The sequence below is a fragment of the Notechis scutatus genome, chromosome 1 (genome assembly GCF_049901735.1).
Source record: "Notechis scutatus isolate UNSWTSFEM ecotype Mainland chromosome 1, rNotScu1.2, whole genome shotgun sequence".
Taxonomy (NCBI): domain Eukaryota; kingdom Metazoa; phylum Chordata; class Lepidosauria; order Squamata; family Elapidae; genus Notechis; species Notechis scutatus.
The window spans coordinates 293,137,021-293,164,608 of record NC_142009.1 but is presented as its reverse complement, the minus strand read 5'-3'; the positions used below and the strand labels follow the sequence as shown (position 1 = coordinate 293,164,608).

The 27,588-nt window shown below is 36.4% G+C and overlaps 3 protein-coding genes across 3 annotated transcripts in view; 2 read left to right on the top strand and 1 right to left on the bottom strand.

Moving 5' to 3' along the window:
• Positions 1 to 12,801, top strand: part of SNW1 (SNW domain containing 1) — a 19,444-nt gene extending 6,643 nt beyond the window's left edge. The window contains exons 4-14 of the mRNA XM_026664351.2: positions 4,662 to 4,757; positions 4,924 to 5,030; positions 5,530 to 5,634; positions 5,714 to 5,783; positions 6,677 to 6,742; positions 7,167 to 7,283; positions 7,439 to 7,580; positions 8,197 to 8,293; positions 9,331 to 9,448; positions 11,143 to 11,309; positions 11,390 to 12,801. Coding sequence (XP_026520136.1) covers positions 4,662 to 4,757; positions 4,924 to 5,030; positions 5,530 to 5,634; positions 5,714 to 5,783; positions 6,677 to 6,742; positions 7,167 to 7,283; positions 7,439 to 7,580; positions 8,197 to 8,293; positions 9,331 to 9,448; positions 11,143 to 11,309; positions 11,390 to 11,588 — 1,284 coding nt within the window. The 3' untranslated portion in view covers positions 11,589 to 12,801. The remainder of the gene's footprint in view (positions 1 to 4,661; positions 4,758 to 4,923; positions 5,031 to 5,529; positions 5,635 to 5,713; positions 5,784 to 6,676; positions 6,743 to 7,166; positions 7,284 to 7,438; positions 7,581 to 8,196; positions 8,294 to 9,330; positions 9,449 to 11,142; positions 11,310 to 11,389) is intronic.
• Positions 11,958 to 18,348, bottom strand: SLIRP (SRA stem-loop interacting RNA binding protein). The gene is given in 5 exon segments (XM_026664354.2): positions 11,958 to 12,060; positions 12,062 to 12,084; positions 12,840 to 12,944; positions 16,458 to 16,516; positions 18,140 to 18,348. Coding segments are annotated over 5 exon segments (291 nt in total). The 5' UTR covers positions 18,213 to 18,348; the 3' UTR covers positions 11,958 to 12,029.
• On the top strand, positions 18,317 to 27,588 carry ALKBH1 (alkB homolog 1, histone H2A dioxygenase). Its single transcript, XM_026664353.2, has 6 exons — positions 18,317 to 18,441; positions 20,007 to 20,115; positions 20,314 to 20,476; positions 24,345 to 24,435; positions 25,158 to 25,351; positions 27,047 to 27,588. The coding sequence occupies exons 1-6, from the start codon at positions 18,325 to 18,327 to the stop codon at positions 27,465 to 27,467; spliced, it is 1,095 nt and encodes a 364-aa protein (XP_026520138.2). The 5' UTR covers positions 18,317 to 18,324; the 3' UTR covers positions 27,468 to 27,588.

Sequence of the window (27,588 nt, the reverse complement as noted above, 5' to 3'; positions counted from 1 at the left end):
AACTTTTTTTAGGCGTTGAAAGATTTGGAAAGGAATTCAGATCTTCCTCTTTTTTTTCTCTGAAGATGTTTTTATTTTTTTCCCTAGAAATGAAATCATGAAAAAATGAATAATGAAATACGCCCATATATTTTATTTTTAAACAATACAGGAAACTATTGTGAAACAACTATTGTGAAACAAATCAATATATGTTTGGATGTATACCAATTCAAAAAAGCAACTATATTAATTTTTTAGAAGTTCTACATTTCTTCTCACATATCTGGCACTGCAGTATATTTAGGAAAATTGAATTATAATATTTTTCTGAATTGTTACACACTTTAAAAATATATATACTTAAAGCTCTTGGGTTTTCTGAGTATTAGCTACACATACCTAGAATAAAATTTATTTCTGAAAGCAAGTAGAAATATATTTGTCCATATACAGAATGGTCAAGGTTCATATTTCTCTTTCTATACCTAATTACTACATCTACCTATTACCTACATTGTTTTATTGGTTTGACTATTTTTGTGCTATCTAGAACTACAGATAGAAGAGACTTCTAGCCATGATTTTTAGAGTCTGTGTTGTCTGCTGTATTGATTGTTATTAATAAATGTTGATTACCTCAACAATGAATTTTGTTATTTGTTTTATATGGTTTTTATATTGTTGTTGAATTATATTTTTGTGTTTTCGTGCATTTTTAATTGTGGATCATTTAGAATCATATATTAATATGGGTGATTTTAAATTTGAAATATAAATAATCACTCATGTATAGAAATTAATTTAGAAATATGTTCCCTGTCAACATTTTACCTGTCTGTATCATACCATCATATATTAATATAGCATTTCAATGTAGATTTTAAAGCAAAAGAAATGCAGTATCAATGGCTAATTCAGCAATATCTTGGGCTAGCTTATTAGTTTCTTCCATAAAGAAAAAGTATCTTTCGTGTTTAGAAAACTACATCATATTTGCAGTTAATTTAGTGTTGCTTGGGATGACTTTTTTATCCACAGTTAAATGGATATTGCAAGGCCTTTAATATTTATGAGTTTAGTAGGGTTTGATCATGAACATAAAGCAGAATGGGAAGCTTTGATAAATCAGGGTGACCTATAATAGTATACAATTGCATTTGTGATATGTGAAATAGATTTTATTACCTAGAAGTAGAGTGTGATTATCTTCTATTTAATTTTCTACACATAAATACTGCTATTCTTTGTCATTCAATGATGCAAACTGTTTTTCCAGTATTAAGAAAGCAAGAACACACCACAAGCTCATTGTCCATGCATGTGGACTGTGAACATGTGTTTTTCCTGCATAGATTGGGGCTCTGAAGCTGGAAGAAAGAGGTAGTCACTATACAGGTATAAGTAGTCCTCAAACCACAATTGGGACTGGAATTTTAGTTGCTAAGAGAAGCAATTATAAAGTAAGATGTCATATGTCCACATCACTTAGCACTTGGCACTCCCAGCTGCTATTGTTAAGCAAGAATCACAGGCTGTTAAGTGGAGGAAGCCCTACATAAAGAACATGGGAATGCATCCAGGTTGATGGAGGCCCTAGGAGACCAAGCGCCGGCTGCACATGAGTTGGGTGTGTTGTAACATGGCACAAGTGCAGAGAGATTGGGAAGGAAGCAGCGACTCCTGGAAACCTCAGCTGCCGCAGCCTGGCCCAGCAATGAAATAAAAATAGATCACATTCTGGGAAGCGTCCAATACTAGGGAAGTCTCCACAGTGCAGGGGGTGGGGAGGTGGACAGCCAACCTTCAGGAAGTAGGTTGTGAAGCAGCAACTCTCCCAGGAAGCATCAAATGCCTGGAAAGTCTTCACACTAAATGGGAAAGGTGCCATGTCAGGGAATTCCTGTCCCAATTGTCATAAGTCAAGGACTACCTGTGAACTAAAGTACAGTACAAGGTTCTTTTTTTTTTTTTTTTTTTTGAAGTTTTATTTGGGTTTTCACAAAAAAAACATAATACAAATAAAACATCTTTTTTGAAAATAGCATGGTCCCGGTTACACTTCTTCATACAGGCACAAACTCAATTTCATGCTCATTTTTGTGTTCTATTCCATATCTTATTACTGTTTTACATTTTCTACATAGTTTTTCCCCTCTTTTAATTTTCTCAATTTTATTTTGATTATCTCATCTCAATTCAAATCATTATATTTATACTTTTGTCTGTCCTGTTTCAATTTCATATTATCTTTTCTCATTAAACAAATTTTCTCCTGTAGTTACTAACTGGAGTATGACACCTTTATATCTTTTAATTTTATCCATTCAACTCTTATTTAAGCTTCAATGTATACCTTAAGGTTATAACATTCAATATAATACATAACTTCTAATCGAATTCTGTTTGGTATATTCTTAAAATACACACTATATTCTTAAAAAAAGATTATAAATATATGTATACAGTACAAGGTTCTAAAGTACAGTACAAGGTTATACAGTACAAGGTTATACAGTATTATCACAGCACATGGAATTTATTTAGGTGTTTCAAAGCATTTTTCACAGATAGGCCACTGGCTAATTCTAAACTGATTATTTACTTCCAGTTTATCACACTAAAGTCCATTTATTGACCTTATCTTAAAGAGTTGGTCTTATTTTAGTTATTCTACTGTATTTAGAACTTCCTTTTTCTAATGTTGGAAGAACATCTTTGCATTTTATTTCCTAGGATTAATTCATTATTTTGGTTTTGGAAGTAGATTTAGTTCTTTATGCATTGAGGTTCTTGTGAGTTTTATGGGCAATTACATTAAAAAACTGCTCTTTCATTTGGCTTTCTGAAATGTGATTCTATGGGTGCTTATTTTAGGAATTGTTAATTTTGGAAATTCTTGGATGAGAATTGGTAAATGTCTCCTATCCTAAATTATTATTAGGACTACAAGTCTCTTACTGCAGACAAATGAAGATTTAGAACACTCTAATGAGCAATATATACACATTTGAAAAAATGATTGTAGTTGTGATCGATCCAATAGAAGATAATATATATATAGCTCAGGGTCCTTGGTGGTTGCTTGTAGACATTTCATTACCCAACTAAGAAAGCATCAGTGTAAGTGATATAAAGGTAACATGAGTGCAATTTGTGATACATAAAACAATCTAATGCCATCGCATGGGCAAAATATATTTTATTTTTAAAAATATTACATAAACAAATAAAAACATGATGATATAAAAAGTTTATATTGATGATAAAACTTGTTTAAACAGAAAAAAATGTAGAAAGGCTTGAACAACTCAGAGGTCCAGATTGAAACTTTTAAAATAATTGTGAGAAATAACTGGTGCACAGATCAGGCAGCATTGTGGCATTAGTGGAATTAGCAATATAAGTGAGGCTTGGAGGCGTTGTGTTATAATGAAAGTGGCTACAAAAACATATGTGGTAGTGGCACTCCTTCCCATGGGCAGTGGATTGGTTGTTTTTCAAAAAACTTCAGTGGGCTCCACAAGACTGCATAAGATACAGCCTGTAGGCTACATGTGCATAATTGATCTCCAGACCATATAAAAACATACTGCTCCAATCCAAGAATATGCCACCTTATCACAATCATAAAAGCTTGGAAAGTGGTTTAGATCAGGGGTCGCCAACCTTTTGGATCTCAGGGACCACCAAACTCATAATTTTAGATCCCAGGGACCACTAACTAGTTCTGTAGACGTGGCCTAATTTGTGGGTGTGGCTTGGTCATGTGACTGACTGGGCATGGCTTGTATGTAAATATTATAAATATTTATATAAATATTGAATTTTTTATTAAAAAAGAGCAACTTTTACCCCAAATCAGGCAAAGCAGGCAGATTGAGTTGCTCACAGAATCATTCAGTGATCTATCTGCCATCGGCTAGCTCAGTCTCTCAAATTTGCTTGCCATGAGTCTGCACTGAATTTGCTTGCAAGCAAACCGTTAGTCCTAAGGGAGGTTCAGCTGTGCTTAAAAGCAGAGCCGAAGATCTAAAGACTAGCTAGAAAGCAAGAAATCCAACCATTTCCTGCTTCCTAGCTAATCTAAATCTCCAGGCACAGCAGAACAGATGATGGTCAGAAAAAGGAAAAATAGCAATTTAGCAGGCAAGTTTACTGGGTAAGGAGTGAATGAGTGGGGAGGGTTCACGTGGGCTGCACAGCCTTGTGTTTCTGTGCAGCCTGGATTAATTGCTTTGGGGGGGGGGTTGCTCTGGGGGTGAGATTTCTCTGCAGCCCACCAAAATTTTCTCACGGCCCACCGGTTGGCGACCGCTGGTTTACATTACCTTTTTCTCGTTGAATTGTGTCCTTAGAGACTGCTGGAACAAGTCCCTGCTCTTTTCTTTTGCCAAATTACTGTATTTCTGCATCATAAAATGTAGATAAACAAGATAACCATAATTCTAAATGGAAAAGATGTTTGATTACCAAAAACCAGAATTCAGGAAACTGTTGTGTGTATTTCTCCTATCTAAAGCTAAGAGTACTATATAATAGTTTTTAATCTTATTCTGATAGTGTTAGATATTATGGAGCTTGTTCAATACTAGAAAAATAGTCCAGTTTTCTAAAAAGCTGCAGAGCCTTTTTTTTTTTTAAATCTGCAGTGTTCTTTAGTGATCTTTTTCATGTTTCAGGTCATTTACAGCAAATACACAGACCTTGTTCCCAAAGAAGTTATGAATGTGGATGACCCTGAACTTCAAAGACCAGACGAGGAAGCTGTCAAAGAGGTATAGCTAGTGGTGATGCATGTAACTGATGGTAAAAAAGGTAAAGATTGTCCAGTCCCTGTCCAGTCAGGTCCAACTCTAAGGGGCAGTGCTCATCTATGTTTCTTAGCTGAGGGGAAGCATGCACATTTTGTTCAAGTGTTTAATATATCATATATATTTGCAGCTTACAGAAAAGACACGAGTTGCACTGGAAAAGTCTGTCTCTCAAAAAATCGCAGCAGCAATGCCAGTCCGAGCAGCTGATAAACTAGCTCCAGCTCAGTATATTCGGTATTGTATTATTGTATTATTTACTTTTTGTATATATCTACAATATATATTCTCATGTGAAGACAGGAGCAATTACAGGATTAAAAAATTGCTATCTAATGAACTATACATCATAATTAAGAGTATTTGGCTATAGAATTGTGTTGTTCTTTGTGTTCATTTCTGGTAATGAACTTTTTTCTTGAAATATATAACGGTCTTGTATTCCATAAAAGGTAAATAAGCACAATAATGTCTGTGAAGAAGACAGTAAACTGGAAATGTTATTCTGTATATAGTCAATAAAATTGGATAGAATGTGGAATATCAAGCTTTATTCTCTGTGTGACATAGTTTACATGTAAGATTGACAGCCAATAAATTTGATAGATAAATGTACATGTGTACAGTTTAAAAGTACAGCAATGCTGAATTAAATTTATTTGCCACACATCTCGTAACAAAACGGGTAAACGTAATGAAAGTTTGTACTAACAAGACCTTTTTCTCACTTTGTCAGATACACACCATCACAGCAGGGAGTGGCATTCAATTCTGGTGCAAAACAGAGAGTTATCAGAATGGTGGAGATGCAAAAGGATCCCATGGAGCCTCCAAGATTCAAGTGGGTTTCAGAAATACTTCTTATTCAGAAATAAGAGTTTTTAATAAGTTCTAATGATGCTATGATTTTCACATATTAGGATTAATAAGAAAATTCCTCGTGGGCCACCATCTCCCCCTGCTCCAGTAATGCATTCTCCCAGTAGAAAGGTAATGCTTTGACAGCTAGTTTCTTCCTCCAAGTTGTCTTTGTTTTCATGTTTATATTACTGTTTTTGTTGTTAATTTCACACACATTGGATAGGATAGTTATAATTGTAGCACACATCCACACTTCCCTTATGCAATCTACACTTTCTGTCCCACTCTAACTTAACCTCCTACTGCTTGGGTGAAGAGACAACTTTTAAACTGGGTCTCCCCTGAAGGTTAAAAGAGAGGAGACCTCCTGGATTTTGGAGAGAGGATGTTCCATAGGACTGGGCCTGCAGTATAAAAGACATGCTTCCAAAGGTCCATCAGAAGGCAAGGCTTAAGAGGATAACATGGCTTCCCTGTCCACTCTGGTGGGAAGGGAGATGATTATCATGGGATCTCATGCATGATTATTCTTGCCATATATACAGTATATAAAATAATACTATAGAGTTGGACAATCGGCAGAAAAAGTAAATAGTTCTGTAAATACTTCAGCATGGTGAGCGCTTGCTTACATTCCTATCAACTGCTGAGATGGCACAGTAAGCACCTTGCAGAAAGATAGCATGTTCTTTGAGCTGATACTTGCTGAAGTTGCTTTCAAAACGATCAATATTAGGAAAAACTATCAGGAGTGAGGATGCATGGAAATTCTCAAGTTTGCAACTCAAAGTTGACCTAAATGGATTCCTCCTTAGACCTTGTGCTTCTAAGAAAGAATGTGTTTGGTTTTAAAAATTCCACCTTTGTACTTCAGATTATTGAAAAGTTATTTTATTCACTTGCCAAAAGATCTTCAAAACCAGTTTGTTGTAAATAGACAGTTGTTATTTATTATTTTGCTATAGTATTTAGAAATTTCCTTTCCATTGAGAAGAAAAAAAACTTTTCTTTTTTCTGTGTAGATGACTGTAAAGGAGCAGCAAGAATGGAAAATTCCACCTTGTATTTCAAACTGGAAAAACGCAAAGGTAATTAATTTGTTACAATGACATAGTCTAAAGATAGCATCCTAAGAATCTTACTTGAAAATGAACAATTTGTATTACTTTGAAATAACTAGAACTGAGTAAACAGGCTACTTTTTAAAAAAAAATTGCTTGTTTTTCCCCATTAGTCTCATGTAAGAATAACAACTTGAGTAGGGCAGGGCAACAATGTCAATTGCTAATCACTGAAAGTAGTTCCACAAATGGAGGCTTGTTTAGTGTAATTATAGCACAATAGCGAAAGTATTTTAAATGTCTCCATAATAACAGTTCAAAATAAATATTTATTAAGCAGCATGTAGACTAATTTTCCTGCCACATTCCACTGAAATTAAAATTATGAACCTACTTTTGTAGTACAGATACTTTTTATGGTAATTAAATGTCTTTTCTCTTTTTATTGCAGGGTTACACTATCCCGTTAGACAAACGCCTGGCTGCAGATGGTAGAGGATTGCAGACTGTACACATTAATGAAAACTTTGCTAAATTGGCAGAAGCTCTTTACATTGCTGATAGAAAGGTCTGTTGTTTTTTTAGGCTACCCATCTCCACAATAAGATAGCTGCCCAATATTCTGTGTAGCCAAATTCTGGGATGTATCTGCATTTTTATACTATAATCCAAAGTGTAATGTAACATTGCTATCATAATTGCTTATATTCTAATTTTGTATAGGCTCGTGAGGCTGTAGAAATGCGGGCCCAGGTAGAACGCAAGATGGCACAGAAGGAAAAAGAGAAACATGAGGAGAAACTTCGGGAAATGGCCCAGAAGGCCAGGGAACGAAGAGCTGGAATCAAAACTCATATGGAAAAGGGTACCACTTTTCAAGTGCTTCATTTTGTAATATTGCAAATATTTTTTCTTAAACCAGTTGTTGAACAGTTAATCTTGTTGGAAAGATTGAAATGTATCAGCAGGAATGGTCTGTTTTATCCTATCAGTCTACCTCTTCATGTATACTGCTTTTTTGTGTACACGATTGCCACGTGGTTGCATATATGTTCATGTAAAAATGAATTAGAGAACCTGTAGTTCTAGAGCCAGATGCAACCAATCCATTCTATTTTGCCCCTTCGCATTCCCTCTCTACTCACAGTTGTTAAATTTCCTTCCCTTTTGAAGTGGGAAATAAAGGAAGGCTATATAAGCCCTAAAATCAAGTATGTTTTAATTCCCAAAATAATTCTAGGTCCCATACGCTTTGTAGACATCAGTTTCCCAAAAAATATTGTTTGTCCCAAAAAATGTTGCCCATCCATGAAATAGTTACATTCCATAATTTAGTAATGTTCTCAAATATTAATCTTCAGTGATTTTTATTGAATAAATAACTTAATGAATGTCAATCACATTAAACATTATTGGGGAAGAAATATTTGACCACTTTTCAATTAACTTTATCATACCTTGTATCTCAAATTTATCTATAGAGGATGGTGAAGTTAGGGAGCGTGATGAAATCAGACATGACAGGCGAAAAGAAAGGCAGCATGACCGGAATCTTTCCAGAGCAGCCCCTGACAAAAGGTAAAATTGTTCAACTAATATAGTTGACACCTTTCCTTGTACAACAAGAAAAAAATAATATGAAGATTAAAAACAACAATTGTCTCATAACTGTTCTCTCAGATTGTACTTCTTTGCCAGAATGATCCTTTATGTAGTGCAATAATCTCTTCAGAAATGTTGAGACAATAGTATTGCCAGTAGTTCTTAAAATAATACAGAAAAACCAAACGTCTGTGTAGCATTGCATTATTACTTTATTACATTATCTCAAAAGGACATTGCTAAGCACCTGACATTGTGAGATATAAAGTTTAAAATCTACACCTTGATATAAAAGCTGTGATGTTTTATCCAAAGAGCAGGACTAAAGTTCATTCTGAACATAAAACTTCTTTGATGCATCCTTTACATTTTCCTTCATTTTCATCCTTTATATTTACCAGGCAAATTTTAATTTATTTTTTTTATCTATACAAGATTGACTTTTTTCTAGCTGATTTTAAAATCAATTTGTGTAAAATAATTTTTTCCTATTTGCAGTTCACCCATTTCCTACTTAATAAACTAATTAGTAACTAGAAAATTTATACATGCTAATTGGCATCTAAATATACCCGGGGAACAAAGATAATTTATAACCTGTAGTAATACACCTCTGGTCAATTTTTGCAGAAGATATAAGCAATAAAAGACTATTATATGGCCAAAGTAATTTTGTCATGAAACTTCTATATATGATAATTGCAGCATGACTGCTAAAAGATCAAATATATTCGAGATCGTAGCTAGTACGTTGTACGGCAAGAATAATTGAATTGGTTTTTTCCCCCTATGTATTTCTTGACTCTTTTCTCCAGATAGATTTGGAATCCGGGAAAGATAGAAAAGAAGAGCAAAATGAAATCCCATAACTCTAGTCTAATCACTTTGCAATATAGCCCTCTGCCCATTCAGAAGGAAGATAAGTGAGGCTAACTGTTAATGATTGTTAATAAGTGGCTAAGTGTAAATAATTGATATTATGTAACCTAGAAATGCAATATTGTTAAATTCAGGTCGAAACTACAGAGAAATGAGAACAGAGATATTAGTGAAGTCATTGCATTGGGCGTTCCTAATCCTCGAACATCCAATGAAATTCAATATGACCAGAGACTATTCAACCAAAATAAGGTAAGGAATTCCACAAGTACATAAAAGGGCCACTGGTATGCTGAGTATCTTACATTTAATTCTTAAGGTAATTTGCTGTTGAGCCTGTGTTTAAATTCTGGTTAGCATTATACTTTCACAGGTAGTTTTCAATTTATGATCAAAATTGGAATGCAAAAGATTTGTATGAAAGCACACTATGCCTTAGGATTTCCCCATTCTAGTATATGGTTGAAAGGGATTACAGGTAGTGCCTGTATTAACTAAATGGAACTGGCAACTCCACCGCTAAGTGAAGTGGCCACTAAAAAGGAAATCATGTGACTGCTTGGAAAGAGACAAGATTAGTCAAGTTTTGTTTGCCTAACCTATCAGTCTTCAGAAACCAAAAAAGAAGTGATTCTTTAAGAGAGATTTCTTTATTGTTCCTCACCTAAGGACAGAATCTTGTCAAAGTATAGTATGCTACTTCTCCCTCCCCTTCAATAACATATACTCTGGAACTACTAGGGAGGAGCCCATCTTCACTCTTTTTCTCTCAAACTATCCTGAGTTGTCTCTTGTTCCTCCTGTCTCCAATCTCTTCTCTTTTGAGCGGGTGGGGAGAAGAGCAAGTGATTCATTCACATAGGAAATTTCCTTTGCTCTAGCTTCCCCACCCCCCAAGAGAAATTGGAGAGGGACTTCAAGTATCCCTTTTTCATTTGTTCTTCTACACATCAAAAGCATGTTGTGTTAGAAGCTGGCTGTGAAGCTCACAAATGATGATCATGTGGCTGCAGGATGTTACCATTGTTCTAAATAGTTGATATTGTGATCACGTAACCAAGGGGATGTTGACACTTATAACCTTGAGGACCTGTTCTGAGTCATCTTTTTCAGTGCTGTCATAACTTCAACAGTTGTCGAACAAGTGGTTGATAAGCAAGGATGACCTGTATATGTTAATGACATCTAGTTAGCTGTCACTTCTGACCATTATTTGTGGTCTTAATTTCTGTGGCCTTGTAAGTTTTTTTGTTAGCTTCCCCACAGTTTACATTTATGTTCTTGTACAAAGCTATTATGTCCTCCTCTGAACTTTTTCTCATTTATTCATATCCTCCTGGAAATGGAATCATCAGTGCTAAGTAGAAAGGCTTCGAAGTTTTTTCTAATGCAACACAGAGCCATATTAGCAATTGTCTCGCTGTTGATTCATATTCAGTTGTTGTAAATTACTATACCCAAGCTCTTCTCAAATGTAGTGTTCCCAAGCCATAAATTCCCCACCTTATATCTTACACCCTGCATTTTTTCTCCTAAACTAAATACTTGGTTACTGCTCTCCAACAACATAAGTGCAATATGCCAGCCATTTGAGATTCTTTTCTATAGCACTATCCAAATATCAAGAGTTGACAATTAAAATGTCGCATGGAACCTTGTCAAAAACTTCACTGAAATTAAGCTTCTCTCCTTCATCCACATCTTACATTGTTTGTATGTTTTGCCTTTTTTTCATAGCCACTTTAAGAGGCAAGAGTGATTAAAAGAGTGAAAACAGGAAGGCTTATCATATGTATAGTTATAAAGACTCCATAGTTCCCCGTTTGCTTTTTAATAACAGTTTATCCAGTTGGTGGGTCAATATAATGGTTGGTTTTTGAGATGGCTCACTTCTGGAATTAATTTCTTGTTATCCTAACTATGTGAATTATTCCTATGCTTGACAGGGCATGGACAGTGGCTTTGCAGGAGGAGAAGATGAAATTTATAATGTCTACGATCAGCCCTGGAGAAGTGGTAAAGACATGGCCCAAAATATATACAGACCAAGTAAAAATGTGGATAAGGACATGTATGGTGATGATTTGGAAACAAGAATAAAAAGTACTAACAGGTAGGGAAATTAATGTGATTCTCAGTGATTGGATTTTTACAAGAAATATATTACATTTTCTGCTTTCTTGCCTCTTCCAGGTTTGTTCCTGATAAGGAATTTTCTGGCTCAGATCGTAGACAAAGAGGAAGAGAAGGACCAGTTCAATTTGAGGAAGATCCTTTTGGTCTAGACAAATTTTTGGAGGAGGCAAAACAGCACGGGGGCTCTAAAAGACCTTCCGATAGCAACCGCCCTAAAGAACATGATCATGAAGGCAAAAAAAGGAGGAAAGAGTAAAAAACTGATTTCTCTCTGGCTGCTGAGACTGGATTCAGGGCTTTAACTAGCTCTGTACTGAAAATAATGTACCATGAGTGTTCAAAGGCAACATTTCCCTATGGAATAGAGGAGAAAAGAAAAAGCAGATTGCTGAATAACATAGGTTCTGTATCTTGGTTTCTAAGTATGTTCATCTTTTGTTTCAACAGACAAGGAATGATGTATTCTTTACTTTAAAATGTTATTCCAGGAATATTCTCTTGTATATAATTTTCTCTATTTCTGCTATGTATTGTACTTGAAATAAGGGAAGAGTACTAACTGATTTGCTCTGATGTAACTATCCAGTTCCATTTAATCTGAAAGGAGCAATTGCACTCAATTAACTAAGATGAATATATACATACCGAAGTTTATTTTAATTTCTTTACATAGCAATTAAATAAAGGCTCCTTCCTTTTAATTGGTATTAGCAAATATTTCATCTTGTTTTTTCTTGACGTTTAACTTCAAGCTGAAAGATAAGACAAAAAAACAATACCCATTTTCAATTTTTTAACCAAAAAATCTGGGCCATGTATAATATTTCCAATATAGTCTGCATTATCTATGCAGATTACTACTGTATACCTTTCAGACATCGATCTACATTGAACCCTTACTGCAGTGTACTTTTAGAAAGGCGTGTGATAAGGAACATTTATCTTGTCCCATGCACAGAAGAAATGCCATAGCTGAATTTATAAGACCTATTCTGGATAGATTATCCCAACATTTGGAGCTTCTTTGTTGTAAATTTTTAGCAAGACAGATTTTGGATTGTCTTGCAGAACAAGTAAAGGAAGGCAGCTACATTCTGTGCCCTTTCTCCTTTTTCATACCTACATGTTCTTTCCTCTGATCATTGAAGCACCAGTCTCTTCCTCTTCTTTGATTGCGGCAACAACTTTACATGAATTCAAGCATTACAATGTCTATACTCCAGCCAGCATGTCACTTCTTTCTACCAAATTGTCCCAGTGTCTTATTTCTGTTTGCTGTTGCCTTGTATCATTGGATTTTCCTTTTCTTTGCTGTCTCCCATCTCAGAATGTACATTTTGATTCTAGCATGTACAGTCCATGCACGAAATGCTTTGCATATCCTGCTTTTAACTGTTACTTAATTGTAGAAACTGGTTTTTTTAAAATATGTATAAGTAACAGAATAAAGAAGCTTTCTTTGAAATAAACGGAGGCATTTGATATATCTTAAAAGAATTGAAATTACCTGTGACCCTTCAAACATATGATCTTTCAACAAAGCATTATTGCGACTTTCTTCTGTAGCAAATCCAATCCAGCCAAAACCTTTATGGAACCCTGTTTCTGAATTCTGAATATGAAAGAGAATACATTAGTTCATCCACATATCTGAATAAATTTCCTCTTTACATTTGGAAACTATTCATGGTTAGTTACTGCTGAGAGTTTGTTTTCAAACTGCTGAACACACAAATTATGTTATCTGTTAGGTAAACTAGAAACCATTTCCCAATATGTAACAAATTTGATAGAAACTGTCTTATGGAACAATAGTTTTAGAGAGAATGGTGTTTTATTTTTTTTTTGTACTTATTGGATACAAAATACTAAAGTACATTGTATGCATTTTTCTGAAAGTAACTCCCAATTCAATTCAGCGTACTTTTAAATAGTTGTGTGTATGATCACACTATGTTAATAATAAAAGATTTTAAAATATTAGTTAGGCAATAAGGTGTATTTGATTGTTTACTCAAATTTATATATACTGGTGTATGTGCTGTTCCACTTCCTGACCTTTTACATGGGTTACAGTAATATAACTCTTAATCTTTCTTTTTAATGTTAAACATGCAAAATTTTCAGCAAAATACCTGAAATTATATACCAAGTCCAATTAATTCTGGGGGAATTTAGAACAAAAGTGCACTTATCCTATTAAATCAGTGGAAGTCAAATTATTCAAGGATGACTAAATCATATCTACAATCAGCTAAGAAAGGCAGACAAGCCACCATTTTCTTTTAAAGCAGCAATGAATAAGAGTGTTCAATTTCACATGCATTGTGCATATGAAGCAAATAGTACTACAAAAAGCATTAGTATGCCAAAGTTCTGAAAGCGAAAGCAAAGATGTCAGCTTTACAACAGCTATGTATATCATAAATGAATATGCTTTATTTTGTACAATGAAACAAGATTCTGTATAAAATATTTTCACGCATTTCTAATTCCAGAACACCTTAGTTATAATAAAAGCATTTCCAGTAAAAATAAGATACCGTAAAACCTTAAGATTGCATTCTTGATAGTGAACAGTTTTTATTGGCTGGTAAGAGGAGAAATTATCTTTGAATTATTCCAAATATGATCATGGAAGAAGAAAAAATTATTTTTATATGATAAGCTTGTCCTGGATCTCATACCTTACACTTATGTTTAAAACCTGAATAGAATTGAAGTCATCCATGGCAAGGGATAATCACTTTCACTACACAAAGCTTCCTGTGTTTATAAAAAATAACTTTTCTTCCCAGATAAAAAATGTTTACTAGGAAAATAGGGAAGTTAATAATTTAGCCTCATCAATTTGCTGCCCTACAAGTATGTTGAACTAAAAAGGTAAAAGTAAATGTTACCCCTGTCCAGTTGTGTCCAACACTTAAGGGGTGGTTCTCAGTTGAGGTAGCCAGCATTGTCCAAAGATATTTCTCTGGCCAAGGCTCACGGAACACATACCTTCCCACCAAAGTGGTACCTATTTATCTACTTGCATTAGCCTCATCAATTTGGTGCCCAACAGTGGTGGTATTCAACTGGTTCTGGAGAGTCGGTAGGAGCAATGAGCAGCGGAGACCAAACCAGTTCCCTCCGCTGCTCTAATGGCTCTGCTGTTGGGCCCACCTGCCTGCCTGAGCTCCCATGCTCACCTTTATCCGCTGAATTTGAAGTGCAGCTGCTTTGCACAGCGTAGAATAATGCTGCACGGCAGCTGCTGAAGCGATTGGGAGATTGTGCAGGCTCTGCGCCTGCGCAAAGTGCACATTTGGCACACGCATGCATGTAAAGTGTGCACGCGTGCAAAGTGCGCCCACCAAACCACGCCCACCAAACCAGTGGCAACAATATTTGAATCCCACCACTGCCCCACAAGTATGTTAAACTATAGTCCTCATCCGTTCAGTGACCAAAAAATAAAGCCTAAAAGAAACTATGCAGGCTTAGTATTATGGAAAGTACATAGTGATGAAAAATTTGTGAATCCTTATCCATAAGCTTGAAGTATTATGTCTACAATGTTGTCAGTGCTTGAATAAGAATTATTCAGATAGGAAATTCTGGTAAAATGAACAACACAAATGCTGCAACGTGTCCACTGAACAAACAGCCAATACTTTCACTGATTGTTGGGAAATTTAATTAGAATAATGAGCTCTTTTAAGAAGTCAGATAAAATTGAGCTAGAAGGATCCTCTCCATAAAAGAAATTACTACCCCAAAAGCACATTGACAAACTAGACAGGAGCAGTCTGAATGTAGACATCTAGTAGGTAATTAAAACATTTTATAGACAAGTGAGATTAAGGTGGAATTTGCTGCCTCAGATGTGGACAGTTTGCAATTGCTAACATATCCAAATATATAAATGAGCTGAAGAAGTTCTATAAAAAAGAATGGTCAAAATATCTCCAAACTACTGAGCAGCACTGATCAATAGATATCTCAAAAATGGTTGTAGTCACTGATACTAAAGGAGATACCACCAGTTACAAAATCTAAAATTTCACATACTTTTCCCGTTAAATAATGTGAATGTGGGTTTTATTATATATACAATAAACACGTTAGACTGCTTAATGACCTCATTCCACAGATGACGTTTGCATCACATTGTAGATCACAGTACTGCAAGATTAAGTTTTAAAGAATTCCCAAACTTTTAATTACTTACATTAAAATAAGCTAGAGCAGTTGTCTTAAACTTTTTTCTTTCAGGATCCTTTCTAATTTTTAATAATTATGGAGGACTCCAAAAAGTTTGTATGGATTACATTTATCGATATTTACCATATTAAAAAAAATTAAGTTGACAAAATTAAAAAAATTAAGTTGGCTTTCTACCACTGCACTATAGAGAGTATTTTAACTTACTGCACCTGTGTATAGTTTGCTAATTGCACAGTGGCAGATAGGACAGTGCTCCAGAGGGTTAATATCATTACCCAGAGGATCATTGGTTGCCCTCTCCCTTCCTTGGAAGAGCTTTATAGCTTCCGCTGTCTTAAGAAAGTTCAAAACATTCTTAAAGATCCATCTCATCCTGGGCACCCTTTTTTTTAATTACCATCTGGCAGATGTACAGGACAATAAAAACAAAGACAAACAGGCTGAAAAACAGTTTCTATCCCAGAGCAGTAACTATACTGAATTCTACTGTATAGTGTAATACTAATATAGTATCAGGTTTTCAACTCAATTGTATAGAACATGAAGGATGTTTTTGTTTTATTTTTATAGTTTTCTTATGTATGATGTCCACTGAAGATGGCATTTAATTTTGTTCTGCGAGGGGCAATGACAATAAAGTAAACACTGCTGTTACCTCTTCTCACAGTTATTTGATGGGATTTTAATACTGGATTATTTTTCAACATAAATTTGCAAACAGTTTTGATTTTAAGAACCTGAGAGGTACTTTAAAAAACACTGCCCGAAAAGACAACATGTTAGAGAAATCTGCCAGAAAACCTTTATAAATATCATGCCTATCTACTTACCTATTTATTTACCAATAATACCATTGGTCAAACATAATTTGAATATTTTTACATTGAATAAATCATTTAATGTCCATGATACTTACAAATGGCAGGATGCATTTCTTCACAGGTCCAAACTGAGTAAAATATTCTCGTAGTTCACCTTTTAAAAAATGGCAGGAGATATCGATGTAATAAATTTCAGGCAGTCAGGAGCAAACTAATTTCTAATAGCCATTTTCTCAATTGATGGGTGAGCTATTGTGGGCTTAGAAAATGACCTCCAGAGCAGGGCTGGTCACCCTAAATTTCTCACACCCCCTTGGGATGATAATATAATACGCATTTGACTGGAAATGGGTGACTAAATTTAATTGATGCTGCTCAGAATGCTAGGCTTTAAATTTCAAAAAGTTTTACAATGCAGAGATGGCAATGAGTTTTTGGGGAAATTACATCCTCGCAATTGTTCAAAACTACCGCAGCATTCACAAAATTATACATTTGATTAATTTTTAATCTAATAACTCTCTGATCAATGTTATAAAAAAGTTAAAATTACAGCTTGTAATTCAAATGAAACACAGATTAAACAGATAATCTCTGAATGAGACAGGTTTACTTTGTTCCTCTATCCATACAACAATGCATGAAGACCAAAAATATTATTTTTTTAAAAGCAAGCGTAACACAGAAGAAAAAATACAGATTCAAATTCAAATGAATGATGAAACCCATTGACTGAGACCACACAATTTACTAATAAAATGAAACCCAATCTTCTGGGTTCATACAAAACAGTGAACTATCACTATGCACACTTGTTGTCTACAAATAACATTCTAGATAAATCTAGGTTCCAATCTTTATATCATGTCCATTTATTCCAGAATTAGTGTACATAAAACCAAAGTTAGCACACTACCCATGGCTAAATGGTCTAAACATTTTCTTCTACCTTGCAATCTGTACAGGAAACTACACAATACTGGCAACAACTCTTTTGTTTTAAGCAATTCATAACATAACATGATGTATATAATAACAGGGGTTGGAAGGGACCTTGGAGGTCTTCTACTCCAGCCCCCTCCTCAAGCAGGAGAACCTATATCATTTCTGACAAGTGGCTATCCAGTGTCTTCTTAAAAACCTTCAGTGTTGGAGCACCCACAACTTCTGTAGGCAAGTCATTCCACTGGTTAATCGTTATTATTATCATTATTGATTTAACCTTCAATTCGATTCACAGTCTGGGACTGGTAAACACTTAACAGTTCAATAACCAAGGACCTAAGAGCTGTTAAGATAACGACTGAGTATATAGGCAGTTCCAAGTAAGTGATTGTTAATATTAATAAACGTAAGTATAATAAACATACTAAACATAAAACAATAATTACAATATTTCCGCTATATAGCGGAATACACGGCCAGACTGAAAGCTTTCACGCGGGCTCCAAAGCTTCATCCTCCCCTGACCGGCGCCATCTAGTTGTCACCTCGATAAGAACACAAATGTATCGCAGTCAAAACCCGGGACATCTCCTCAAACCAAGAGGAATCGGCAAGAAAGACGTCAGCTGGGATAGAAAGGTGGGGAGGGGGATCCGCTTCGGCCTCTTCACAGGAAATAAGGTGGATCCCGTGCCCAGTAAGAGAGCTGTCTCCGGGATCTACCCCTCTACCCTTTGGCGAAACAAAAGCTTCAGTCCCTCAAACGGCAAGCGAAAGGAAATCCTTAACACCCCGTTAACTGTCATCAGAAAATGCATCTTCTCCCACTCACTTTCCTCCACGTTCCAGGGTATTCGCCTAACGAAGACCTCGAAGACACGCCGAGAAACCCCCCTCGCTGCCATCTTAAAATGAGGGGACAACGACCTTGCCCGGCCGAGGCAGTTTCCAGCCAATGGGAGGCTGGCTTCCGCTGCCTCGGCGGAGAACGTGCAAAGAGTCACGCCTTGAGCTAAGATGGCGGCGGCCACGCGGGAAGAAGATGCGTTCCGTCGCCTCTTTCGTTTCTATCGGCGATGGGAGGGGTCGGATCCTACCGGGGTGATTGACTTCTCCAAGCCAGCGAGCCGGCAGGTAAGCCGAAGGGAACCCTCCACCCCTTCGCCCTGCCGAGCGGATCCTACCGGTCTCTGCTGCCAGGAAGACGCCTGGAAGGTCTTCCTTTTGAGAGACCCTCCCCTTTTCCGTTGCACGTGCTGCACGTTTTTCCTCATTCGGCGCCTTAACTTCCCGGCGCGTGTATTGGCGCAAAGGCTTAGCTGTAACTATCTGGGGAAGGTCTTCATTTGACAATGAAACATCATGGCGGGAAAAGACTTGCTTGGCCAATTCTGACCAGCCGATACCTCCTGGTCTCAGTTTCTAAAGGTCTCTCCCTCCCCCACCCCCCAATCTTGGTGCAGTATTAAGCAAAGTCTTGGCCGTATTTGAACCTGCTAAATCGCAAACCATTGTTTAGTGGCAGCCTTGAGGATAAAAATCATGTTATAGTTAACATAAACGATGTTTAAAAGTATCCCGGTAGGATAACGTTTGCCTGTTATGTAGCTGGTTCAAAACTCGGCATATTTTTTTTAAAATAGTATGGCGCAACGGTTAAGAGGAGTAGGAACACCAGATTTTAATCGATCCTCAACTACAGAAACTTGGGGATTTGGAGCTGGTTGCTGCCTGTCAGTCCAACCTATCATTGTTCTGTGAAGTTTCAAGTGAAACTTGGAAATCTAAGTGAAAGTGAAAATCCTCTTGAGTAACATTGGATGAAATAACAAAATGATCACCTTGTATTCAAGAACTGCTGGGATCTTAGCCTTCTGGTGGACAGTATAAACTGATTGTTACCCTGATCAATCAAATCTTAAATAAATGTACGCTCTATAGATAATTTTATCCTTGTGCTATTATATTTTTGGTCTGAAGAGAGATTACTGCATTGTAAACATTGGCTTATGTACTATGCTTGTACCATAATGTAGTGCATGGAAAATGTGCTTCCTTTAATGACCTTTGACTTCTAATGACAGATGATGAAAGATCAGTAATCAATTCTAACAAAAAATATGGAGGATAACATAGAAACTACCATGCCAAATGAGAATTTAAAAAAAAAAAAAAAAAAAATCCCCTTCTACAGGTTCTTATTTTTAAAAAAATAAGTTTGGATTATCGGAAATAATCCTGCATATTTCTTTTTGTATCCTGATCCCATTATCTTCTCAAGATAGATAGAATTTCTCTGCTGAAAAATGATTTATGTACCTGATATTTGCAATCTGATAAGGATTAAGTCCTATCTTCAATAACAAAAGATCCCTTTTAATTTAACTAACAACATATTTAAAATTACTACTGTATTGTTTTCTGACTTGCTCAGTTCTTGGACAGGTGACTTAGTCCTCAGTTAATAAAGCAATAAATGCAGTATAAGTACGCTCTCCCAAGCGACTTTCTGAAATATATAAAGTAAGCTGTTTGGGTTATAGGATTACCTACTTATTCTCTAGCATAATTTGTAATTAAAATTAAAATCTGTTGGATGTTTATCCATTATCCCACTTAGAGTGGGATTCTGGCCTGTCACAAGAATCTGGATGGATATCTTTCTGGGTATCTGATATTCAAGGATTTTTTTTAACTAGGTGGTCACCTATCCTCTGAAGTTAACCTCAGTAAGTGATCAAGATGCCTACAGGGCAGGACTACATCCAGTTACCCAATGGAAAGCTTACAGTCTAGATAATTATCCAGGTGAGCATATTTTGGATATCTCAGCATACATAAAATCTAAACTTAGTCAGTAGAACAACTGATAATATATGCAACATTTTTGGAAAAGACATAAAAGACATACTTGTGTTTCTGTTTTCTTAAGTGTTCATAATTTAAGTGTCCGGGACAGGCCACATCTACATTTTTTCTTTTTCACCCATTTTTATTTTTATCTAGGATTCATATATATTAATAATCCCTTTCTTCCGGGCTCTCAGTGCCATTGGGTGAAGCAGTGTCTAAAAAAATATATCCAGAAACCTAATGTGTGCAATTTGGACATGCATATGTCTTCTGAAGAAATTACTGATATCTGGGGAAAGAGTAAATTTCAGCTTCGGTAAGTCATGTCTCTGGGTTATCTCATAACAAACTTGGTAAAACAACACACTAGCCATTATGCTGTAGGTCAGGGGTGTCAAATTGATGGCCCACGCACCAGATGCATCACGTGCAGGCCACACCCATCCCAGTAAAGGCAAAATGTATCATGATACGTCATATGACATGATTGAGTTTTGACACCTGTTGTAGGTTCTTGATTCCTTTCTTGTAAGCTGTGACTACTTTTAATCCCTATGAGTCAGTTGCTAAAAACCAATGTCATATGTGTTCAATCCTCTTTTGCTGAGGATTGAAAGAAGCTCACTTGGTGTCTTCAGATTTTTGTCAATCCAAAAGTTCTTAATAACTAAAAAGCACTTAATGAGCAATTTATGAAAGTGATTAGAAAAGGAAGTTTGCAAACCCAACATTCTTAAAAGTGGCCAATGTGGTTTGAGGAAGAAGGCTATTATTCCTTTGTCTCAGAGCTATAAATCCCCACTGTCTTTCAGTCTCAACACAAGTAGCAAATGTCTGGAGCATTTGGGGTCAATTTCAAGTCCTTTCCTTATCCAGAAAGGAATTATCAAGAAGCCAATCTCTTCACTGGCTCTTCATTCTGTACAGTTATTGGCTTCACTTTCAACAGAGTTTTCCTTCTCCAGAAGTCATAAACTGCATATTGGTGTTACCAAGTTCTATGGACCTACCGTATTTGCCGGCGTATAAGACGACTTTTTTGCCCTGAAAAACATGCCTCCAAGTGGGGGGGGGGTCGTCTTATACGCTCGGGAGGACTCCGACTCCCACTTCGAGCTTGAGTTGCAGCCGGGAGGGAGGCTGGGGGAGCTGTGTGTGTGTGTGTGTGTGTGTGTGTGGCGGGTGTCACTCGCCACGTGCTGCGCAACCTTTCCCCTCTTCCTTCCTTAGCGGTGTGGGGAGGAGAGGATTCAAGATCCTCACGTGCGGCGTACTTTTCTTTTTTTTTTTTGCACGCAGGTTTTGCATGCGGGCGGCTGTAGGTTAAGGATGGGGAGCCCCGGTGGGTTATCAGGTTTTACGGTGCTTCCAACATGTGCGAACGGTGGGAGAGCGGAGAAGAGAGCGAGCGAGCGCCCGCTGTGTGAAATCCTGCCGTCAAAGCAACACTGGGGGAGGCAGGGTATAAATTTACCAGGTTAATGTAGCAATGGTGATTAATGCCCAGAACATTGCGGGTATTGGGGTGTGTGTGTGTGTGTGGTGGTGGTGAGGAGAGGTTGTCCTTTGAATGCGGAAAAGTAGGTGTGACCTTGTGTAGGAAAATAAAGAGATCCTTTTAGCGTGTTTGGCTTCTTTGCCTCCCCTCGTTCGTTTGACGTGGAGATAATGGCCTTCGGGCGGGAGGGGAAGAAAACGGTAGCTGGATCATTTCAAATTTCACTTACTCTCCTGCCTCACTTCAATATGTCTGAGCGACTCCAGATACTGGAAGACTTTTTGAATGAAAGTGTTACCTCCATTTTTTTTTTAAAGAGGGCCACTTGGGGGGAAAAAAAGATTCTAAGGAATTCCTTGTTTCTTGATTAAAGAGAAGGCATTGAATATACTGTTCCTTGGCAGCCTTTTCAGTGTCCGGGTTTTTGTGTGTGTGTGTGTGTGTGTGAGAGAGAGAGAGAGAGAGAGAGAGAGATCAGCTGTATTGAGAAGAGAACATTTCCTGTGTTCTCATTTTATTTACAACATATTTTACGCTTAATGGTAAGCAATGAAAAATATTTTTAAAACTCATTTCTAAACTCCATAGCTATTTGCATATTCTTGGTTCAAAATTGGATTAGCTCATTTCAAAATTGTCCAAAGCAGAAAAGTGCCAAAAAAAAAAAAAAAAAAAGTGCAAAAGTGGAAGGTGTGTGGAAGAGGGGTAGTCTTATACGGCGAGTATATAACAAACTCTATATTTTGAGTGGAAATGTTGGGGGGTCGTCTTATACGCCCAGTCGTCTTATACGCCGGCAAATACGGTATTACATCTTACGGAAGAGAAGCCTTTTTAAGAAGCCCATTGTGCAGGCTATGGAATGGAGAAGGCTATCTATCTGACATTTATATGTCCTTGCTTAGTTATCACAATTGGGATTGGCAACTGCCTTGCTAAGCAGAAAATTGTGGGACAATTACAGACCTACAACCCATTATTTCACATTCAGTTGTTAAGCAAATCACCATGATTGTTGAATGAGACATCATATGACAATGACTTACAATTTCTACTTCTCCATGAACTCTGCTGATTGTAAACTTATTGTGCAGCACACAAATGATGATCAGGTGATTGCAGGATGCTGCAACAGTTGTAAATTGAAGTTTGGTCACAGCTTTTACCCCATAGTAACTTAGAATGGCCATTAAATGAGGATTTAGTAAGCAAGGACTATCTGTATGATTGGCCATCTGAAGGCACAAATGCATCTACTGTTTTTTCTTCCTCCTATTTTTATATTGAATTTCTTTTAAATATTTTTAATATTGAAAAGTTGCACCTAGAAGTGTATGGGGAGACAGTCTGGTTCATAATGTAGAGATATTGTATGGGCATAATAAGAAACACCCTTAATTACCTGAGCCACTGCATTCTCAAGCAAGTTTCCTGACAGTGTTCAAGGGTAGCTTCATGTACAGTGTATTCCAAAATCCAATTGGGAGGTAACAAAATCATGAATAATCATGAGTAGATCCTTCTGATCCAGCAACAATTGCACACTTACAGAAGGCAAAGTTTGCTCCCCAGCAAATCTTGGCAGTCAGAGGGCAGATTCCACCAGGAATTTCGTGCCGCACACTCATCAGTCACCAGGAGTCCTGGATAAATCATTAGTTCCAGTCAACAAGGGTGGTGAGGTCAGTCTAGTCCTAGACCCTTGCTTTGTGGCGTACTTCAGAACTTTACATTCTCTCATTTTCAAAATCTACATGAATCCACTGGAAGAGGTTATCCACTGGATCAGAGAGCATCAACATCAGTATGCTGATATACTCATTTCTGTATCTCTGCCCCATCCATCCAAGTGAAATTGTCATGGCTCTGCCTAAATCTCTGGAGACTGTAAAAGTTTAGGCTGGGAAGAACATGCGTCAGCTGAATCCTATCCACAATAATCTGTGTCGTTGTTTCTAAACTATCTTCTTCCACCTCAGTGAATATTTTTTGCACGTGCACCGGATTTCTAAAAATGCAGTATAGATCACATTTCATTATTCAGATTACTACAGGTAGCCTTCAACTTACAACAGTTCATTTAGTGATCGTTCAAAGTTACATCATCACTGAAAAAACTGACTTTTTTCACACTTACGACCATTGCAGCATCCCCATAGATACCTGATCAAAATTCAAACACTTGGCAACTTTGTTGTTAGTTGTTGTTTGTTGTGTCGTGTCCAACCCATCGCGACCCCATGGACAACGTTTCTCCAGGCCTTCCTGTCCTCTACCATCTTTTGGAGTCCACTCATTTGGTTGCAGGTTTGTAGGGTCATGTAAATCTTCTGACAAGCAAAGACAATGGGGAATCCAGATTCACTTAACAACCATGTTGCTAACTTAACAACTGTAGTGATTCACTGAACAACTGGCAAGAAAGGTCATAAAATGGGGCAAAATTTGCTTAGTAAATATTTCACTTAGCAATAGAAATTTTGGGCTCAATTGTAGGTCAAGGACTACCTGTATGAAAGTTAATTTCTTGACCAGCTTTATTTAGAATCATATCAGGGATCTCATTTCATTTTATTTATTAATTTTTATGCCATCTCTCATATAAGGCAACTTTTCCATGTTAAACTTTTGTAGAACATTTTATAATTGAAACTGCTTGTGATTATGTTGTTCTTTATCTTTTTAGAAACAAAAGTGCCAGTAACTCACAGCCAAAAAGCTTATTGGAAAAGTTGCGCTGGGTAACTCTAGGTTATCACTATAACTGGAATTCAAAGGTATGCAAGAGGGCAATAGAACCTCCTAAATGATGTGACAGCAAATATTTGTTTTTATTGTTTCTATGGATGGCACCAAGGACCACAATCATACACCAGGGTTTTAACCCAAAATATTCTAATCATAATGTCAGTCTGAACTGAAAAAAACATTCTTTAGCAGCTGGCTACAGACGTTAACTCAATGAGCTTTGAGCTTTTAATTATCTGGTCTTCATAAAAACTGACTGGTTACCAACCTTCTAAGTACAAGATTCTGGGTCCTGGCATGTTACAAAAACTGTGAATTATATCTCTGTTTTAAGTCATTTAAGCATTGTTTGCAAAAACACTATATAAAGTACAGTATATATTAATTCAGTTATGCTTTCAAGTTGCTTTAAGTCACTGGGGGAAGTTATTTAAGTTACGCTGCAAAATTGCTATTTCAGTTAAAAACATTTAACCAACCTTATGAGCTACCACAGAGAGAAATTGCTTCAGGTAATAGCACTTCATATTTTAGAGAATTGTTATACTTGAGTTTGCAATAAAGAAATTAATTATTTTCCTTCTATAATTTTGGCATGCTGGACTTTAAGTTAGATAGTAACCTAAAGTTCATTTTAGATTATTAAAAAGTAGCAACCTAAACTTCAGTTTAAATTACTTTAAAACATTTCTTATATGCTGGCTTTGTTACTTAAAAATTATATTTGCAACTTCTTTGTGCTTTCTTCTAGAAATATTCAGCAGATAACCATACCCCTTTCCCATCTGATCTGGCTTTCCTGTCAAAGCAAGTGGCTAAAGCTTGTGGATTTCCCAACTTCCAAGCAGAAGCAGGGATCCTGAACTATTATCACTTTGATTCATCTTTAGGAATTCATGTGGATGAATCTGAACTGGACCTTTCTCCACCTCTTTTATCATTCAGGTAAGTGCAGATATTTTTAAATGTATATTATGTATATTTCACACATTCTTCTGACAGGTGCAGACCTACATTTCTGGAGATAATAACCAGATATGCCAATGATGGTTTAAACCGGGGATTTAGGGCCAAAGGGTAGCTACAATATGTGAAAACCAAAATAGTAGCATTTTATTTATTTCATTTTATCTTGATCTTTCTTTTCTCAATGGCATATCTTATTTGCCTCACATCATTTTATGACATATCTTGATGAACTCTATCACTCAGCCTATTTACCTATAGGTCTCCAAGTTCTTTGAACTGGTAGACACATTTGAAATTTTGAGGGGATATTAATTAATTTGTGGAATAGCTTGCCTTCAGAAGTTGTAGTGTTCCATCACTAGACGTTTTTAAGAAGAGATTTGGCAGCCAATTGTCTGGAATGATAAGGGTGTTGGACTAGAAGACCCCTCCAACTCTGTTATTCTGTAATTCATACCTGCTAAGCCTGGATTCCCCAACGGGTGTTAAGGAAAACAAACTAAACAGAACGTGCAGCGAAGTCAGATAGGAAGACGGGTAAATGTGTGAGATAAGTTTTTCTAGTTAACACGCAGTAAAAATACAGATACGCTTGTGCTATCAAAAATATAGTTTATTCCATTTAAGAATTATAGCATAGTCAAAATAAACGGTCCATTAGTCATATATCAATTTCAGTCAAATCTTGTCGGGGATACTCTATTTGCAAAGTCCGCCAATGTCAGTTCACTTACAATAAATCAGTCCAATCTTTATTTTCTCTCCGTTGAGAAAAATCAACACTCCTTCTTCTCTCCCGCTCCAGCAAGAACGCAGTCATCAATCCATTCAGTAATTAGGGATCAGTAAGCCAGAGAGAGAGAGCTGCAATTGCCTCGCTTCATATATAGTGCTTTTACAACCACACCCTTAATTACATTCTTGCTGTTAAAGTTATACACACTTTAACTAACAAACCATGATACCTTATTTATTATTTTTACCCAAACCAGTTAGGGTAAACAATGTTATCCCTAACAATACCATCCATCACTTATGTTAAGATCACTTCGTAGACCCTGCTCATGAACCCATCTATAGGCCTGCTGGCAATGTAAGCACTAAGAAGGCCAATTACAGAATGCTATCCAGAAGAAGGATGACTAGCTCCCACTCTGTCTAGATAGCTTAAGTAGTTTGCTCATCTGAAATTTTACAAGGTAAAAACCAGTGTTAGGCTAAACTTTAATAAGTAATTTAATTAAATATACTGTAATTAATTGTTCAGCTAAATCTATATTTTCATTATTTTTCTTTAATCAATCGTTTCAGTGAATTATGCTCCTCCTTTGTACTGGTATATTTGGAATATAATAATAATATTTATCTGTTAAATCTGTTACATTTAAAGTTTTGTTGGCCTTTCCAAAAACTGCAGATTTGTTTTAGGGCTGATATAAGGTATACAGGTTTCAAGAGGTATTGTTTTGTAATCTCCTAAGTAAATTAATTCTTTGTAAAAACAAGACCCAATTTGATACAAGTCTGGTGGTTTCAATATTCTGAATTATAATGAAGCTTTTGAATAGCTTACTAAAAGGAGAATATTGTTTTAAAAAGTATAAAGTTGTCTCATATTTGTGTGTAGCTATAGTTTTACTAACTCATCTTTTTTCTGTATTAACTTTCTAGTTTCGGACAGTCATCCGTATTTCTGCTGGGAGGATTGAAACGAGATGAAACCCCTGTGGCCCTGTTCACACATAGTGGAGACATTATGATAATGTCTGGTTTCAGCCGCCTGCTGTATCACGCAGTTCCCAAGATCCTTCCCAATCTAGAAGGAAAGCCTTTGCCTTCTTCCTTAGAGCTACCGCTCTCTGCTGACTTTCCTGCAGATTCTGTGATTGAGCCCTGCTCCAATGATGATTGGCAAACATGTGCCAGATATTTGGAAGCATCCCGTATTAATATGACTGTGAGACAGGTACTCGCTGAAGGTCAGAGCTTCTTGTCTGAAACTTGGACACAGAACAAACAAAATGTCTTCTCCGCAGACTATCATGAAAAATATACAGAAACCAAAACACACAACCCTGTTACCAACAAATGAGCTCATCTTTTTTTAATCATGACTTCAGATGCACAAAAAGCCAACACACAGGAGAAGAAATGGGATGTGCCATTGAAAGAAAATTGATTAGCTCTGAAAATAAATATATATATGAACTTCA